Below are 14,964 nucleotides of genomic sequence, written 5' to 3'. Positions count from 1 at the left end.
CGAGCTTTCCGGAAGGCAGGATTCACAGAACTGCTGGACAACAGCGACACTGACTCCGATTACTTCGACGAGACGGAACCGGCCATTTTGGATCTCACATTTGCCCAACTTTTCACTTCGGACACCGAAGACGAAGGATTTACGAATGAAGAATAACTTCAGAAAGTGAGCGCTATGTTTATTTTGTGTGTTGTGACATTAACGTTCGAGCAACATTATGTTGCTATTGCTCTGCACTATTTTGAATTTTACTATGTTTGTGATTGCACATTTGCGTACATTTTGGGAGTGAACAGAGTTGTTAGAACGCTGGTTTTTAATATATTATTAAAGTTTGACTGACCTATCTGACTGTTTTTTTGACATTCTCTTTAGCGCAGCGTAGGCGCGGCTTATAGTCCGGGGCGGCTTATTGGTGGACAAAGTTATGAAATATGCCATTCATTGAAGGTGCGGCTAATAATCCGGTGCGCCTTATAGTGCGGAAAATACGGTATTCGTATTTCGTTCAGAAATCCGAATTTTACATTTCCTTAGCTGCATTCCTAAATAAATCTCAGTTTCTTTTCTATGCCATCGATGCACTTTAAAATGTTAATTTGTAAAGCAAATAAAAAGTATCCTCTTCATGACAATTGTTGCTACGTTTGTTTTTTTAATAGTATCTGCCTCCGGGTTGTGTCCCGCGCATTGAGACTAGAGCATGCTGCAATACGAAGGGTCTTCTCCAGCCGCACACAGACACTGGAGAGATCTGGTTTCCAATCGCATCATCCAGGTGTGTTAGTCCAACTTTTCAAAAACCAAACACGATCAGATTAAGGTGTTTCCATGGGCTGTTGGAGGCTTATTTAGAGCCAAACTTGATGGGGCGGTAAAGCTCGGTTGGTAGAGTGGCCGTGCCAGCAACTTGAGGGTTCCAAGTTCGATCCCCGCTTCCGCCATCCTAGTCACTGCCGTAGTGTCCTTGGGCAAGGCACTTTACCCATCTGCTCCCAGTGCCACCCACACTGGTTCAAATGTAACTTAGATATTGGGTTTCACTATGTAAAAGCGCTTTGAGTCACTAGAGAAAAGCGCTATATAAATATAATTCACAATAATTCACATACTATTTGAGAAATCGGACTAATTTAGTGCATGGACACGTACTGACTGTGTGACAGTTTTGGATCGGATGGCTCCTTTTAAATCCAACTTGTCTTGACAGAAAAAAGCGTTCCCTCGGGCAAATGAAGATATTATTAGACTTAAGAGACTATGTCGAAAGACTGAACGCCTGTGGAAATCCTCTAACCTTGAGGTGCACAGGCTCTATCTCAGGAATCTTGTGTTTTCCTACAATGTGATGGTTGAAAATGCTAGATCTGACTATATCTGTCAACTTGTAACATTGAATAAGAAAAATCGCAAAGTGTTGTTTGACACCATAAATTCTCTTGTATGTCCTGCTTCTCCAGTTACCCTGTTTTTTTGTGAAGCTTACTGTTCAATGTCTGCTCTCACTGCGATGATGACTGATAGGATGTACATATCTTCCTGTTTAGATTAATAATTATTCATAATCCACACAAGGGTTTAAAATGAAAAGTTACTGCTTGCAGAGACCGTCTTTGGTTGTCGTGTCTTTGTCTCCACCTCCAGGTATGAATAATATGTCACAGATGAACAAGTTCTAGGTTTATGGCTAAATCCTCCTATTATCCAGATGAGGGGCATGATTATTATAATTTAGAATAACTTTGACGAGCCGAGATGCGATGCAGCAGCAGCAGCAGCGGGACACCTGCCCGCTCACATTATAGCAGCATAAGCTAGTTAACTCTCTGTTATCAATGTGCTGTTAAAAAATAGTTTGTCTGCGTTAGCGCTTATAATAACAATATCGCTAATATTTGGTTAATATTCAAGTCACGATATGTAAATAGAGTATTGCCGGGTTTTGGATGGTTATTTCGAGGGCTTTGTGGGCAGAATTGAGAGTGATTAAATTGTTAGCAAACATTTAGTTTTTTATGACTTAAAATGCATTAAAAAAAGAAAAACACGTGTTAATGTCTTACGTAGAGATTGTGAATGATAGAAAGCACATCTCTTTCTAATGTTGATCTAAATTTGATCATATTACGCCTATACTGGCTCACCTGCACTGACTTCCTGCGCACTTAGGATGCGACTTTAAGGTTTTACTACTTACGTAAAAAATACTAAAACGGTCTAGCTCCATCCTGCTTGCTGATTGTATTGTACCATATGTCCCGGACAGAAATCTGCGTTCAAAGAACTCCGGCTTATTAGTAATTCCCAGAGCCCCAAAAAAGTCTGCGGGCTAAGAGAGCGTTTTCTATTCGGGCTCCAGTACTCTGGAATGCCCTACCGGTAACAGTTAGAGATGCTACCTCAGTAGCAGCATTTAAGTCCCATCTTAAAACTCACTGATATACTCTAGCCTTTAAATAGGCCCTTTTTTAGACCAGTTGATCTGCCGTCTTTCTTTTCTGCTCTGCCATCCTCTCCTGCGTGGAGAGGTTATCGGGTGGCCACGGATCAGTTTCCACGGAGAAGCCGCCAGCTTGTCCAAGTCGGTACCCAGGGTGGACCACTTCTCTGTGCATCAGTCGGTGACGTCTCAGTGCTCCGACCTTGTCTACATACAAGAGGATCCCCCTGCTGACCTCCCTATGGAGTGGACTTTCAGTCGGCATCCATTGGGAGGCAGGGGTATTTCTCACATCAGCGATCCATTCCAAGTTTTCTCATTGTTCCCATTGGGTTGAGTTTTTTTCTTTTCCTGATGTGGGATCAGAGCCGAGGATATCGTTGCGGTTTGTGCAGCCCTTTGAGATACTTGTGTTTAAGGGCTATATCAATAAACTTTGATTGATTGATTGAATTTTTGCATATTTCCAATATGACTGTTCTGATGATATGGTCAGAGTGCAGAAGGGTTCCCACCATGACGTCATCCCAGCCCGAAGCTACGGAAATTGCCAGAGCCATTTGGAGTGGAATATTCAAAATGGTTGTCTGAAATTGTGGCATTTTGTGATGTTTAGAGGGGTTTTTTTACATACTTTGTGGATTGGAAATACATTGTATTCATATGGTTTAATGGATACAATGAAACACAATTCAGCATAAAAAGTAAACTTGTTTTGCCATTGCACTGGTAGTTTGTTAAAGTAGAGTGGTCATTTTTGGTGGCACCAAATGGACAATAATTAATGTAATTAAATTAATGACACAACTCTGTTACTACATACTTTCTAATACGCTTCTGCTTTCAAGATTCAGTATCTGTAACTAATTTGCAAGTATAATTATTTGATATTTGACTGCAATATTTAATTAACTTAATACATATGACTAGCTTGTGTGCTTAGCTTTTGTATAGCTGCTAGCTCCTAGTAGTCTACTGTATAACTCACCACTCACCTTTTGTATATGACTTGACTTAAAAAAAAAAAATAATAATAATAATAGACCAAACGTGTGTGCTTATTGGACGCTGCAGGTCTGCTTGCATCGGAGCGCTTATATCGAAAATTTTAGATGTAAGTGTTAGAATAATTGTTTCTAAGTTGTCACAAAAACTTTGTGCCCGGTGAGAAGCAAAAGCTGTCTTTGAAACCTACCAAGAAGAAGGCTAGTAAAACTCCACTGTGTGGGGGGGAAGCAAGATGAAGGTGTTCTGTTTTCTTTCATGTATTGTAATCAAACAGAAAGACATTGTCTGACCCAAGTACTACAAAAGCAAAGAGGAAGCAGGACCAGACTCCCCGCCAGGCGACCTCTTTTTGCATACTTGCCAACCTTGGGACCTCCGATTTCGGGAGGTGGGGGGAGGGGGTGGGTGTGGTCGGGGTGGGACAGGGGCGTGGTTGGGGGCGTGGCTAAAAGGGGAGGGGTTTATTTACAGCAAGAATTCACCAAGTCGAGTATTTCATATATATATATATATATATATAAGAAATACTTGACATTCAGTGAATTCTAGCTATATATATATATATATATATATATATATATATATATATAAATAAAATAAATACTTGAATTTCAGTGTTCTTTTTTTTACACATATACACACACATAACACTCATCTACTCATTGTTGAGTTAAGGGTTGAATTGTCCATCCTTGTTCTATTCTCTGTCACTATTTTTTGAACCATGCTGAACACCTCTCTGACGATGCATTGCTGTGTGACACGCACAAAAGTGCTTTCATCAAATGCACTAGATGGCAGTATTGTCCTGTTTAAGAGTGTCACAACATTGCTGTTTACTGCAGACGAACTGCTTTACGGTATACAAAAACGTGACTGCTGTTGTTGTGTGTTGTTACCACGCTGGGAGGACGTTAATGAAACTGCCTAACAAACCAAGAACTCGCCCTTCATCATTCTACAGTTATAACGTCATTGGGTAGGCACACCGTTTATATTGTGGGTTAGCGGACTCAGGTCCTCAAGGACCTGAGTCCGCCTGAATTTCGGGAGAAAATTTGTCCCGGGAGGTTTTCGGGAGAGGCGCTGAATTTCGGGAGTCTCCCGGAAAATCCGGGAGGGTTGGCAAGTATGTCTTTTTGAACCTCCTTTTTCAACTGTTTTACGAACCTCTTTTTGAACTCGTTTACGACCTTTTCTGTGAACTGTTTACGACCTTTTCTGTGAACTGTTTACGACCTTTTCTGTGAACTGTTTACGACTTTTGTCCCTTAGAAACAGCTATGGCCATGTGGTTAGAGAAAGTCCAAATAAAGGAAGGAGGCATACAATCTTTCGCCAGAGCGTGGGTGACACTGTAAGAGGTTACAGGTCGACACGTTTCTCCTCAATTGAGCCAAATTGAATTCTGTCTGTTTGATTCTTTGCCTCTTGTCTTGTTTAATAGATGTCATCAGTGTTTGAACCTGATAGTAAGTCAATATAATCCAATTTTTTTTTTTGCTGATATTGGACCAAAATCTAATATTAATATCAGATCGGGACACCCCTATTTAAATGTGGTTATTTTGTGTTCAGCAATTGTACCTACCTGCTTTACTTCTTGTTGTTTCCACCATGTCAAAGCAGACAATTAAGCTAACCATCGGTAAAATAACATCTGTGTTGACAGAGCAGTCGATGTGGTCAACGCTGATCTCCTTAGGTTGAAAGGACAGACGAGCTCTCACGTTCATTACGGGCCTGGACCTGCAAAATCATGATAATTTATGAAGTACACAAACAAGATCTGTTCTCTTTTGGTTGCTTTTAGATTTGCGGCACTAAGTTGTTATATTAGTCATTAACTAAAAAAAGAAAAAGCTCTAGCAAAATACATGTGAAACTTGCATCACAGTAGGAAATAACAGTAACCTTTGTTTGTACCTCTACAATTAATGAATTATTATTATATTAGTTAGAGAGTAAAATAATTTGTACATATTTAATAAACTAGTTGAAATCCCTGCCACTCATGGTGACTGTTGGTCTAAGATTTCATAAAATAAAACACGAGTGGCAGTGAATTGAACATGCAATGATACGTAAATACCACTACTTCCCTAGAGTAGATGTCACATGCAGGGCAAAGGTATTATTGGTAAATAAACAGGAAGTTGTTAGACTGTGTGGTTAGCCAGGCAGGGCCTCACTCACTTAGTGGCCTTGTGGTTAGAGTCTCCGCCCTGAGACCGGAAGGTCGCGAATTCAAACAGAGTCATACCAAAGACTATAAATATGGGACCCATTGCCTCCCTGCTTGGCACTCAGCATCAAGTGTCAACTTAACTTTAACTTATGAAGAGAAAAAAAAGAGAATAATGCTACCAAAATATTTGTTCACTGATCTGTGATAGAAATTGAATCCCCTCTAAAGTAAAAATTGCTAAATTTGCGCATTTCCCCCGACTAAATTAAGGGCAGAAATCAACGATGATGCAGCAATGAGCCAAGCTTCAACTCTGAATATGTATTCCCTCACAAACTTAGTTCGAAGGGGACATGCTTGGTAAAAAAATGTTTGCATGTTGCCCATGTACAGTAAAAACAAAGACTTATAATACACCATGACTTTCTGCAGCTTGTGGAATGTCTTCAATTATTTGTTATTGCTAAACATACACGGATTGAGGTTTATGTCAAACTGACTCAAAAAACTTGTTACATTTAATGTTCTTACATTTCTGAGTCTCAATTGGACCATAGGGCGCACCGGGTCTAGGCACGTCTATTTTCATACAAAAGGCGCATTAAAGGGGTCATAGTATAATTCCTTGTGGTCTACATAACATGTAATGGTGGTTCTTTGGTCAAAATGTTGCATAGATTATGTTTTACAGATCATCTTCAAGACGCTTTCTGATAGTCGCTTTAGGATGCGCCGTTTTGTAGGCGGTCTTATTTACGTGGCTCAGATTCAACAGCGTCTTTTCTTCGTTATCTTTGTTGTAGCGGTGTAGTGTGCAAGGACGGGGGTGGAAGAAGTGTCTCATCCGTGGCTCACTAGTGTGACAACAACGCCGGAAATGTGTCCCATGAAAAACCGTCCGACCGGAAATCTCTAACAACTAAAGTTCCTTGGGCGAATAATGTAAACTCACTACACCGGTACGTTTTAGTGCTTCCATGGCGAGTTTACTGACAGATATAAGTAAGAACTTTACACTACTTTATATTATAAATGGCAACAGTGGAGGATGAATGTCCCATAACAAGAAGATAGAGAAAAAGAAGAAGCTTATCAACTACGGTGTCGGCATAGACTATAAAGGCAAACACGCGCAAATTTTCAGGACTTATGCAGATCCCAAATACAGATCAGCAGGTACCAGAAGGTAAAAAAATGTTCTTTTGCATAATATTGCGAAACAAAACGCCAGATAATATGTCTTACCTTATACACACACCATAATAATACTTGTATGTTGAGGCACAGCACAATCCATCAAGCGGTGCGGCTCCATAACTTACTAAAGTCGTAACAAAACATTTTGATAGACTTTTGAGCGCCGTGTGTAATGTTCTATATTTTCAATGGAACATATAAAATGTTGGTGTTGTTTACTTGAGTCATATTGCAGTCCACACGTATCTCTTATGTGTGACTCCCATCCACTGGTCACACTTATCATATCACCATGTACCAAATAAAATAGCTTAGAGGTCAGTAAGCACAACCAAAATGATTCCGTACATTAGGCGCACTGTCGAGTTTTGAGAAAATGAAAGGATTTTAAGTGCGCCTTATAGTCCGAAAAATACGGTATGCATTCATTTGTCCTACGTGTGTTGCCATAGTCAGGAGATTTAATGTGTCCAGCCTTGTCTTTTGTTACTAGGTGTTTTTACTTTAAGTATTGTACTTATAACACACCAGCTGTTTAAGTTAAAGTTAAAGTTAAAGTACCAATGATTGTCACACACCTAGGTGTGGTGAAATTTGTCCTCTGCATTTGACCCATCCCCTTGTTCACCCCCTGAGAGGTGAGGGGAGCAGTGGGCAACAGCGGTGGCCGCGCCCGGGAATCATTTTTGTGAATTAACCCCCAATTCCAACCCTTGATGCTGAGTGCCAAGCAGGGAGGTAATGGGTCCCGTTTTTATAGTCTTTGGTATGACTCAGCCAGGGTTTGAACTCACAACCTCCCAGTCTCAGGGCGGACACTCTAACCACTGGCCACTGAGTAGTAACATTCATTTCAATTGTAGTTTGCATTACCAAATTTGGAGGTGTTGAACTCGCCATGTAAAATCACTTATGCTAATTGGTAGCATATACTATACACATCGAATATCCAATGTAAGCATGAGCATGAGCAAGTTTAAAAAGTGGAGCCTTACTTTTGAGTGCTTTCTATCAGGCATGCTTGCTTGATTTAGTAGTGATTTAAATTTTCCTGAGGGAACTCTTCTGAAGGAATCAATAAAGTACTATCTATCTATCTATCTATCTATCCATCTATCTTTGTTGGCGTGGGGAATTGTAACATTACTTAGAGGCAGTCTGCTACGAATGCAACTGTTTGCCATCAGCCTGAAGTTACGTCACATGCAACCAAGGAATCAAAATATGGTACCGTTTGATTTTTTTCATGAAACCACAGTCTGACAGAATTTTTCAGTACTACCGAACTCCATGTTCTGTATTTGTACCTGAGCACAATGGCGGCCCCGTACGATCCAATCACGAGGTCGGGGAGATCATCTTCTCCAAGGTCAGTGTTCCCATTGATGGCCTGTCCAAAGAATCTGATCCCAGGCTTTATTTTCTGTCCCCTGAGTCTCTGGAATAGCAAATACATCACTACGTTACACTGACTGGCCAAAACATTAGGTACATTTGATGTGATCCAATAGTATAGTCATGGCCAAACGTTTTGGGAGTGACCTGGATTTGGCGCTTCAATACATCTACCGCCTCAGTATTTTTCAAGAAAAACATTTTACATGTCTGTTACATACTGAATGAGCAAGCAATTGTTGTTAGGATCTCAAAAATGACGCTACCTTGTTATTGAAGCACAAACTTGAAGACACTCCAGAATTTTGGCTATGACTGTGAAAACCTCACCTGACTAAAAACACTGCGTATCCCTCTTTGTCTGTCACCAAGAAAGATGTACACTGCCCCCGCGTTAGCGTCTTCTAGAGGGGCCCCGACCGCAACGTCTCTGAGTCCATCGCCGTTGAGATCTGCAAGACTCGCAATGCTGGTGCCAAACCTCCCCATGGACGGTGCTGCAGTCACATTCATCTCCCTTCTGAGCAGCACCTGCAGGAATCGACACTTGCGTGCGTTAAATCATTCATTCCCATCCCAAGTAAGAGAAGCGGTAATAGCGGCCCACCTCATCAGTCAGTGTGTAGACGTAGATCTGTCCCTCTGACCTTTCCTGAGGATGGTAAAACAACGGTGCTCCCACCAGGAGGAAGTCACTGTCACCATCTGAGTCCACATCTATTGTGCACAGCTCAGCCCCAAAGTAGGAACCAATCTGAACAGGCCGGACACACACTTTTAGTTATTTTGTTTATATTGTCACATCGTTGGACAATAAAAGCTGCTTGTGCAAAAGGGAAGAAATTAACTTTTTTTTTTCTCTCTGTAGTTACTAAATATGAAATATTGTATTATCATAACCTTTAAACTGCAACTTTTAATACAACATGTAGAAAATAACTCGCTTTTATTGACAAACAGTCTACGTCGACCAACTCATCAAGTCCTTGTCTACCGTCTTCTTATTTTTTTAAAGTTCCAAAAGACAAAAAGAGTCAAGGGGTCTGTTTATGTCAACATGTGCGTAATTTCATCATTATCGCTAAGCAGCGTGAAACCGCAACAACAACATAACTACTGTCTATTAACACAGCATTAAAACGTGCACAGGGTCGCTTTCTGTTAAAAACAAAGTAGGCTTTTGAGGTGAATTATACCATGTACCATTTATTTATATGATTGTGAGCTAGCCTGTGTTTGTATTTGGTCACAGAATCCTTCAGAGGATTAGTCTACTAAGGTCAAAAGTGCACATGTCAGAGAGTGGTGGCACTGGCCCCCAGATTTTAGGAGAGATAATAAAAACATTAGCAACATCTGGTAGGGAACCCCCACAGATAGGAGTAGAGGACAGGGGTCAGAGGTCACCCGACTCAAACTGATCAGAGGAATAATGTCAAGGAAAGATTGACCGGCCGGACTGACCAGCTCCAAGGCTAGAGTTACAAAGAGTTGGGGTCTTCAGAAAGGGGTATTTAGTCACTGTGGTCCGAGAGGACCTCAGAAGAGATTCGGCCCACTCTTTCTCCTGGACCTGCAACTTCAGTCGGAGGCTCGCTGAAACAAATAAAGCTATTTGTTGGACGATTCCTCATTGCCGTCTTCTTGGCTCATCACCCATCGCACGACCAACAAATATACAACACTTTAAAATAAAAGCTTGGGGGTAATAACCTTGCTTATCAATAAACTGTCATTGCTTCAAAAATCTTCTATCATCGCCAGTTCTCTTTATGTAAATATAAACAACTAATGTGCAAGCAACAGCTAGTTTCGATTTCAGTTATGTTGACAACCGTTTATGTCGGGTTCCACTGTGTGTGAAAAAGATCCACTTTAAGCCAATATCAAAGCAAGATGAATAAACTAGTCAAAATAATTTTATATCAAACCTAAACATTCAATTTGTGATTCATCAACACATGTTACAACTAAAGTATGCACTTTTCCAACCTGATCGCCATTTATTCTTTGGCTTGCATTCCAGCTGCTCCCGTCGCGTCTAAAGAGTAGTACTTGTCCTGTGTGCTGAAACCTTGGAGCGCCAGTGAAATATAGAGGAACATTGTTTATCTGGCCCACAGAAACAGAGTATCCTGCAACCGAAAATTATTCACATAAGTACCACACATTAAAAGGTCCAATGACAGTTGTCTCAGTGAGTTAAAAAAATAGCAATGGCAATGGTAGTAAATATTTGAAAATAATACCCATGTAGGAGTCCATCTGCATGTGTGAATCTGTAATCCGTGTCTCTGTTAGATCATGGCGCTCGTATAAAGCACCACGCCAGCTGTTTGATCCCACGGAACCGAGAATCAATGTGTCCTGTCATTGAAAAGCATCAGAATCAGTACTCTAGTAATTTGTGCTATGGACAAAAATACAAAACCCAAAACCAGTGAAGTTGGCACGTTGTACAATTCGTAAATAAAAACAGAATAGAATGATTTGCAAATCCTTTTCAACTAATATTCAATTGAATAGTGTCAGGACTTGGACTTTGGCGTGGTTTGTTTTCCCATGATGCAAAGGATTTGGACCGGACATGGCGTGAAAGTAAATACATATTTAATTTTAACACTCAAAAAAGGAACAAACAAAAGGTGCTCACAGTGGAGGCATAAAACTTAACACAGGGAACAAAAACTTGGACTATGCATAACTATGAACATGGCAAAACAAAAGACACTAACTGTGGCATAAATAAACACAACTTACTTGCGGAAGCAAAGAGCAGCATGAACGATGGTATCAAGAGTGTCAGGGGTATATCGAGAGTGTGATGTCGCCAGGCTGATTGCCTGGCAACTACGGGCTTAAATAGTGAAGACATGATTAAAGACAGGTGCGTGAGTCGTGAGGACAGGTGAAAACTAATGGGTTGCTATGGTGACAAAACAAACAAGAGTGCACAATGAGTCCAAATGTGGAACAGGTGAAACTAATGGGTAACCATGGAAACAAGACAAGGGAGTGAAAAAGCAGGAACTAAAAAGAGTCCAAAAACCAAGCAGAACATAACTAAACAAAAACATGATCAACAGACATGACAAATAGACTGCAAAGAGAACATATTTAATGTTCGAACTGAGAAACATCATTTTTTTTTGCAATTAATCATCAACTTAGAATTTAATGGCAGCAACGCATTGCAAAAAAGTTGTCACAGGGACATTTTTACCACTGTGTTACATGGCCTTTCCTTTTAACAACACTCAGTAAACGTTTAGGAACTGAGGAGACCAATTTTTTAAGCTTTTCAGGTGGAATTCTTTCCCATTCTTGCTTGATGTACAGCTTAAGTTGTTCAACAGTCCGGGGTCTCCGTTGTGGTATTTTAGGATTCATAAAGCTGCTTTTATACCCAATCATGGCACCCACCTGTTCCCAATTAGCCTGTTCACCTGTGGGATGTTCAAAATAAGTGTTTAATGAGCATTCAAACATTCTCAGTCTTTTTTGACACTTGTGCCAGCTTTTGTGAAACATGTTGCAAACATCCAATTCGAAATGAGCTAATATTTGCAAAAATTAACAAGGTTTACCAGTTCGCATGTTAAGTATCTTGTCTTTGCAGTCTATTCAATTGAATATAGGTTGAAAAGGATTTGCAAATCATTGTATTCTGTTTTAATTTACAATTTACACAACGTGCCATCTTCACTGGTTTTGTAGTATCTTGTCTTTGCAGTCTATTCGAAAGAATATAGGTTGAAAAGGATTTGCAAATCATTGTATTCTGTTTTAATTTACGATTTACACAACGTGCCATCTTCACTAGTTTTGTACATATCCCGATGTAGTATACATTGGCGATGTGCCGATAGATCAGCCGCCGATCAGAAACAGCCAATTTTCGTAAAAAAGTATGTGATTGTCCATTGCCGATTTATGTCTGTTAATGGCGATCACAAACACTGATTCAATCTGATTGACACTATTTACGTTTGGTGCCCCAGCTGACAGGTGGCCAGCAGCTAATTATGGGTCTCCATTGACTGTGTGGCGCCGCTCCCCTAAATTAATAATAATTACCTCCATTCAGGCAAATAAACTGCATTTTTAAATTTTTCACAAGTTTCATTATCACCGGAGGAAGAGGCTAAATGTGTGATAAATGTTACACACCGAGAGCAAACTAGGAGCAGGCTAAACTAGATTGAAACAACACAAATAAACGAGTGCTTGATAAAGTTTAAAAAGGGTAGCTCGAAGTGTGTTACAGCAAAAAACAGAAGTTGACATGTAATGAGCAAGTACTGTATATAAATAACTAGTTAGTAAGTCAGTATTGTTACAGTCAGTACACAACATGTAAGCGGAGACCAGATCAATGCATAAATTGGTTAAAGTTAAAGTACCAATGATTTTCATACACACACACGTGGCGAAATTATTCTCTGCATTTGACCCATCCCCCTTGATCACCCCCTGGAAGGTGAGGGGAGCAGTGAGCAGCAGCGGTGGCCGCGCCAGGGAATAACTTTTAGTGATTCAACCCCCAATTCCAACCCTTGATGCTGAGTGCCAAGCAGGGAGGTAATGGGTCCCATTTGTATAGTCTTTGGTATGACTCGGCCGGGGTTTGAACTCACAACCTACCGATCTCACTAGGCCACTGAGTAGGTGGTATCGATACCAGACGTAGAATCAGTAAATAATCAATACAAGTACATTTTATATTTTTATTTTCTAAATAACTGTTTGTTAATGATAAAAAATTCAGGAGGGCTTTGAGGGCAAAAACCAAAGGATTTGAATAAGAGTATTTTTTGGGTTATTGTGTATTATTGATTTTTTTTTGCTGAAACAATTGTATGTAATAAAGGAGAATTTCCCTCTGTAATTGCGATTCGATTTTCATATTCTTTACATAAAGATGCATAAAACTGCGAAAATATCGAGTGAAAGGAGACTTGATACTTTTAAACTGTACACATATTATTGTCGCTCGGTGCCACACATTTGAACAATGTGCAATAATTTACTTTACAGCAGTGGTCCCCAACCACCGGTCCGTGGATCAATTGAAAGAAATAAATAAAAAAATATTTAATTTTTTTTTTTTTTTTTTTTTTTAATTAAATCAACATAAAAAACACAAGATACACTTACAATTAGTGCACCAACCCAAAAAAACCTCCCTCCTTCATTCACACTCATTCGCACTAAAGGGTTGTTTCTTTCTGTTATTAATATTTCTGGTTCCCACATTATATATCAATATAGATCAATACAGTCTGCAGGGATACAGTCCATAAGCAAACATGATTGTATTTTTTTATGAAAAAAAAAAATAATACCACCCCCCCCCCCGTCGTGATATTGTACAAGTAATATAGTGTAAGTAATGTAGTAGTAGTGATATTGTAATAGTAATGTAATGTAACTAATGTAGTAGTAGTGATTTTGTACAAGTAATATATTGTAAGTAGTGAAGTAGTAATGATATTGTACAAGTAATATATTGTAATTAGTGAAGTAGTAGTACTGATGATATTGTACAAGTAATATATTGTAAGTAGTGAAGTCGTAGTCGTGATATTGTAGAGGTAATATAATGTAAGTAATGTAGTAGTGATATTGTACAAGTAATATATTGTAATTAATGGAGTAGTAGTGATATTGTACAATTATTATATTGTAAGTAATGTAGTATTAGTGATATTGTACAAATAGTATATTGTAAGTAATGCAGTAGTAGTGATATTGTACAAGTAATATATTGTAAGTAATTGAGTAGTAGTGATATTGTACAAACAGTATATTGTAAGTAATGTACCGGTGGTAGTAGTAGTGATTTTGTACAAGTAATATATTGTAATGTAGTAGTAGTGATATTGTAAAAGTAATAGCTTGTAATTAATGTATTAGTAGTAGTGACATTGTACAAGTAGTATATTGTAAGTAATGTAGTATTAGTGATATTGCACAAGTAGTATATTGTAAGTAATGTAGTAGTAGTGATATTGTATAAGTAGTATATTGTAAATAATTGAGTAGTAGTGATATTGTACAAATAGTATATTGTAAGTAAAGTACCGGTGGTAGTAGTAGTGATATTGTACAAGTAATATATTGTAATGTAGTAATAGTGATATTGTAAAAGTAATAGCTTGTAATTAATGTAGTAGTAGTGAAATTGTACAAATAGTATATTGTAAGTACCGGTAATGTACCGGTAGTAGTAGTGATATTGTACAAGTAATATATTGTAAGTAATTGAGTCGTAGTGATATTGTACAAATAGTACAATAGTAAGTAATGTACCAGTAGTAGTAGTGATATCGTACAATTAATATATTGTAAGTAATTGAGTAGTAGTGGTTATTGTGCAAATAATACAATCGTAAGTAATGTACCAGTAGTAGTAGTGATATCGTACAAGTGACATATTGTAATGTAGTAGTAGTGATATCGTAAAAGTAATAGCTTGTAATTAATGTAGTAGTAGTGACATTGTATGAGTAAAATATTGTAAGTAATGTAGAAGTAGTGATATTGTCAAAGTAATATATGACAAGTAATGTAGTAGTACTGACAGAAGCCCAGAGAGTCTGACACACTTTTCCCCAAAAATGGTTTTAGATCTTTAAGATGGAAACTGTAGCTGCCATTAAGATGTGCAGTGATGTTTTCAAATGACCGCAAGTCTTGAACTATACAAAGTATTTCAATGGTTGAATCTATGCTT

The 14,964-nt window shown here is 38.8% G+C and overlaps 1 protein-coding gene across 3 annotated transcripts in view; it reads right to left on the bottom strand.

Moving 5' to 3' along the window:
• LOC133617246 (integrin alpha-L) overlaps positions 1-14,964 on the bottom strand; it is a 114,055-nt gene that overhangs the window by 52,901 nt on the left and 46,190 nt on the right. For all 3 annotated transcript variants that reach the window (XM_061977113.2, XM_061977114.2, XM_061977115.2), the window contains 6 exons: positions 10,478-10,595; positions 10,221-10,363; positions 8,836-8,982; positions 8,559-8,759; positions 8,141-8,271; positions 5,040-5,197 (listed from right to left, as the gene is read on the bottom strand). In XM_061977113.2, coding sequence (XP_061833097.1) covers positions 5,040-5,197; positions 8,141-8,271; positions 8,559-8,759; positions 8,836-8,982; positions 10,221-10,363; positions 10,478-10,595 — 898 coding nt within the window. The remainder of the gene's footprint in view (positions 1-5,039; positions 5,198-8,140; positions 8,272-8,558; positions 8,760-8,835; positions 8,983-10,220; positions 10,364-10,477; positions 10,596-14,964) is intronic.

The sequence above is a fragment of the Nerophis lumbriciformis genome, linkage group LG16, assembly GCF_033978685.3.
Source record: "Nerophis lumbriciformis linkage group LG16, RoL_Nlum_v2.1, whole genome shotgun sequence".
NCBI classification, from domain to species: Eukaryota; Metazoa; Chordata; class Actinopteri; order Syngnathiformes; family Syngnathidae; genus Nerophis; species Nerophis lumbriciformis.
This window is presented reverse-complemented; position numbering and strand designations above follow the sequence as displayed.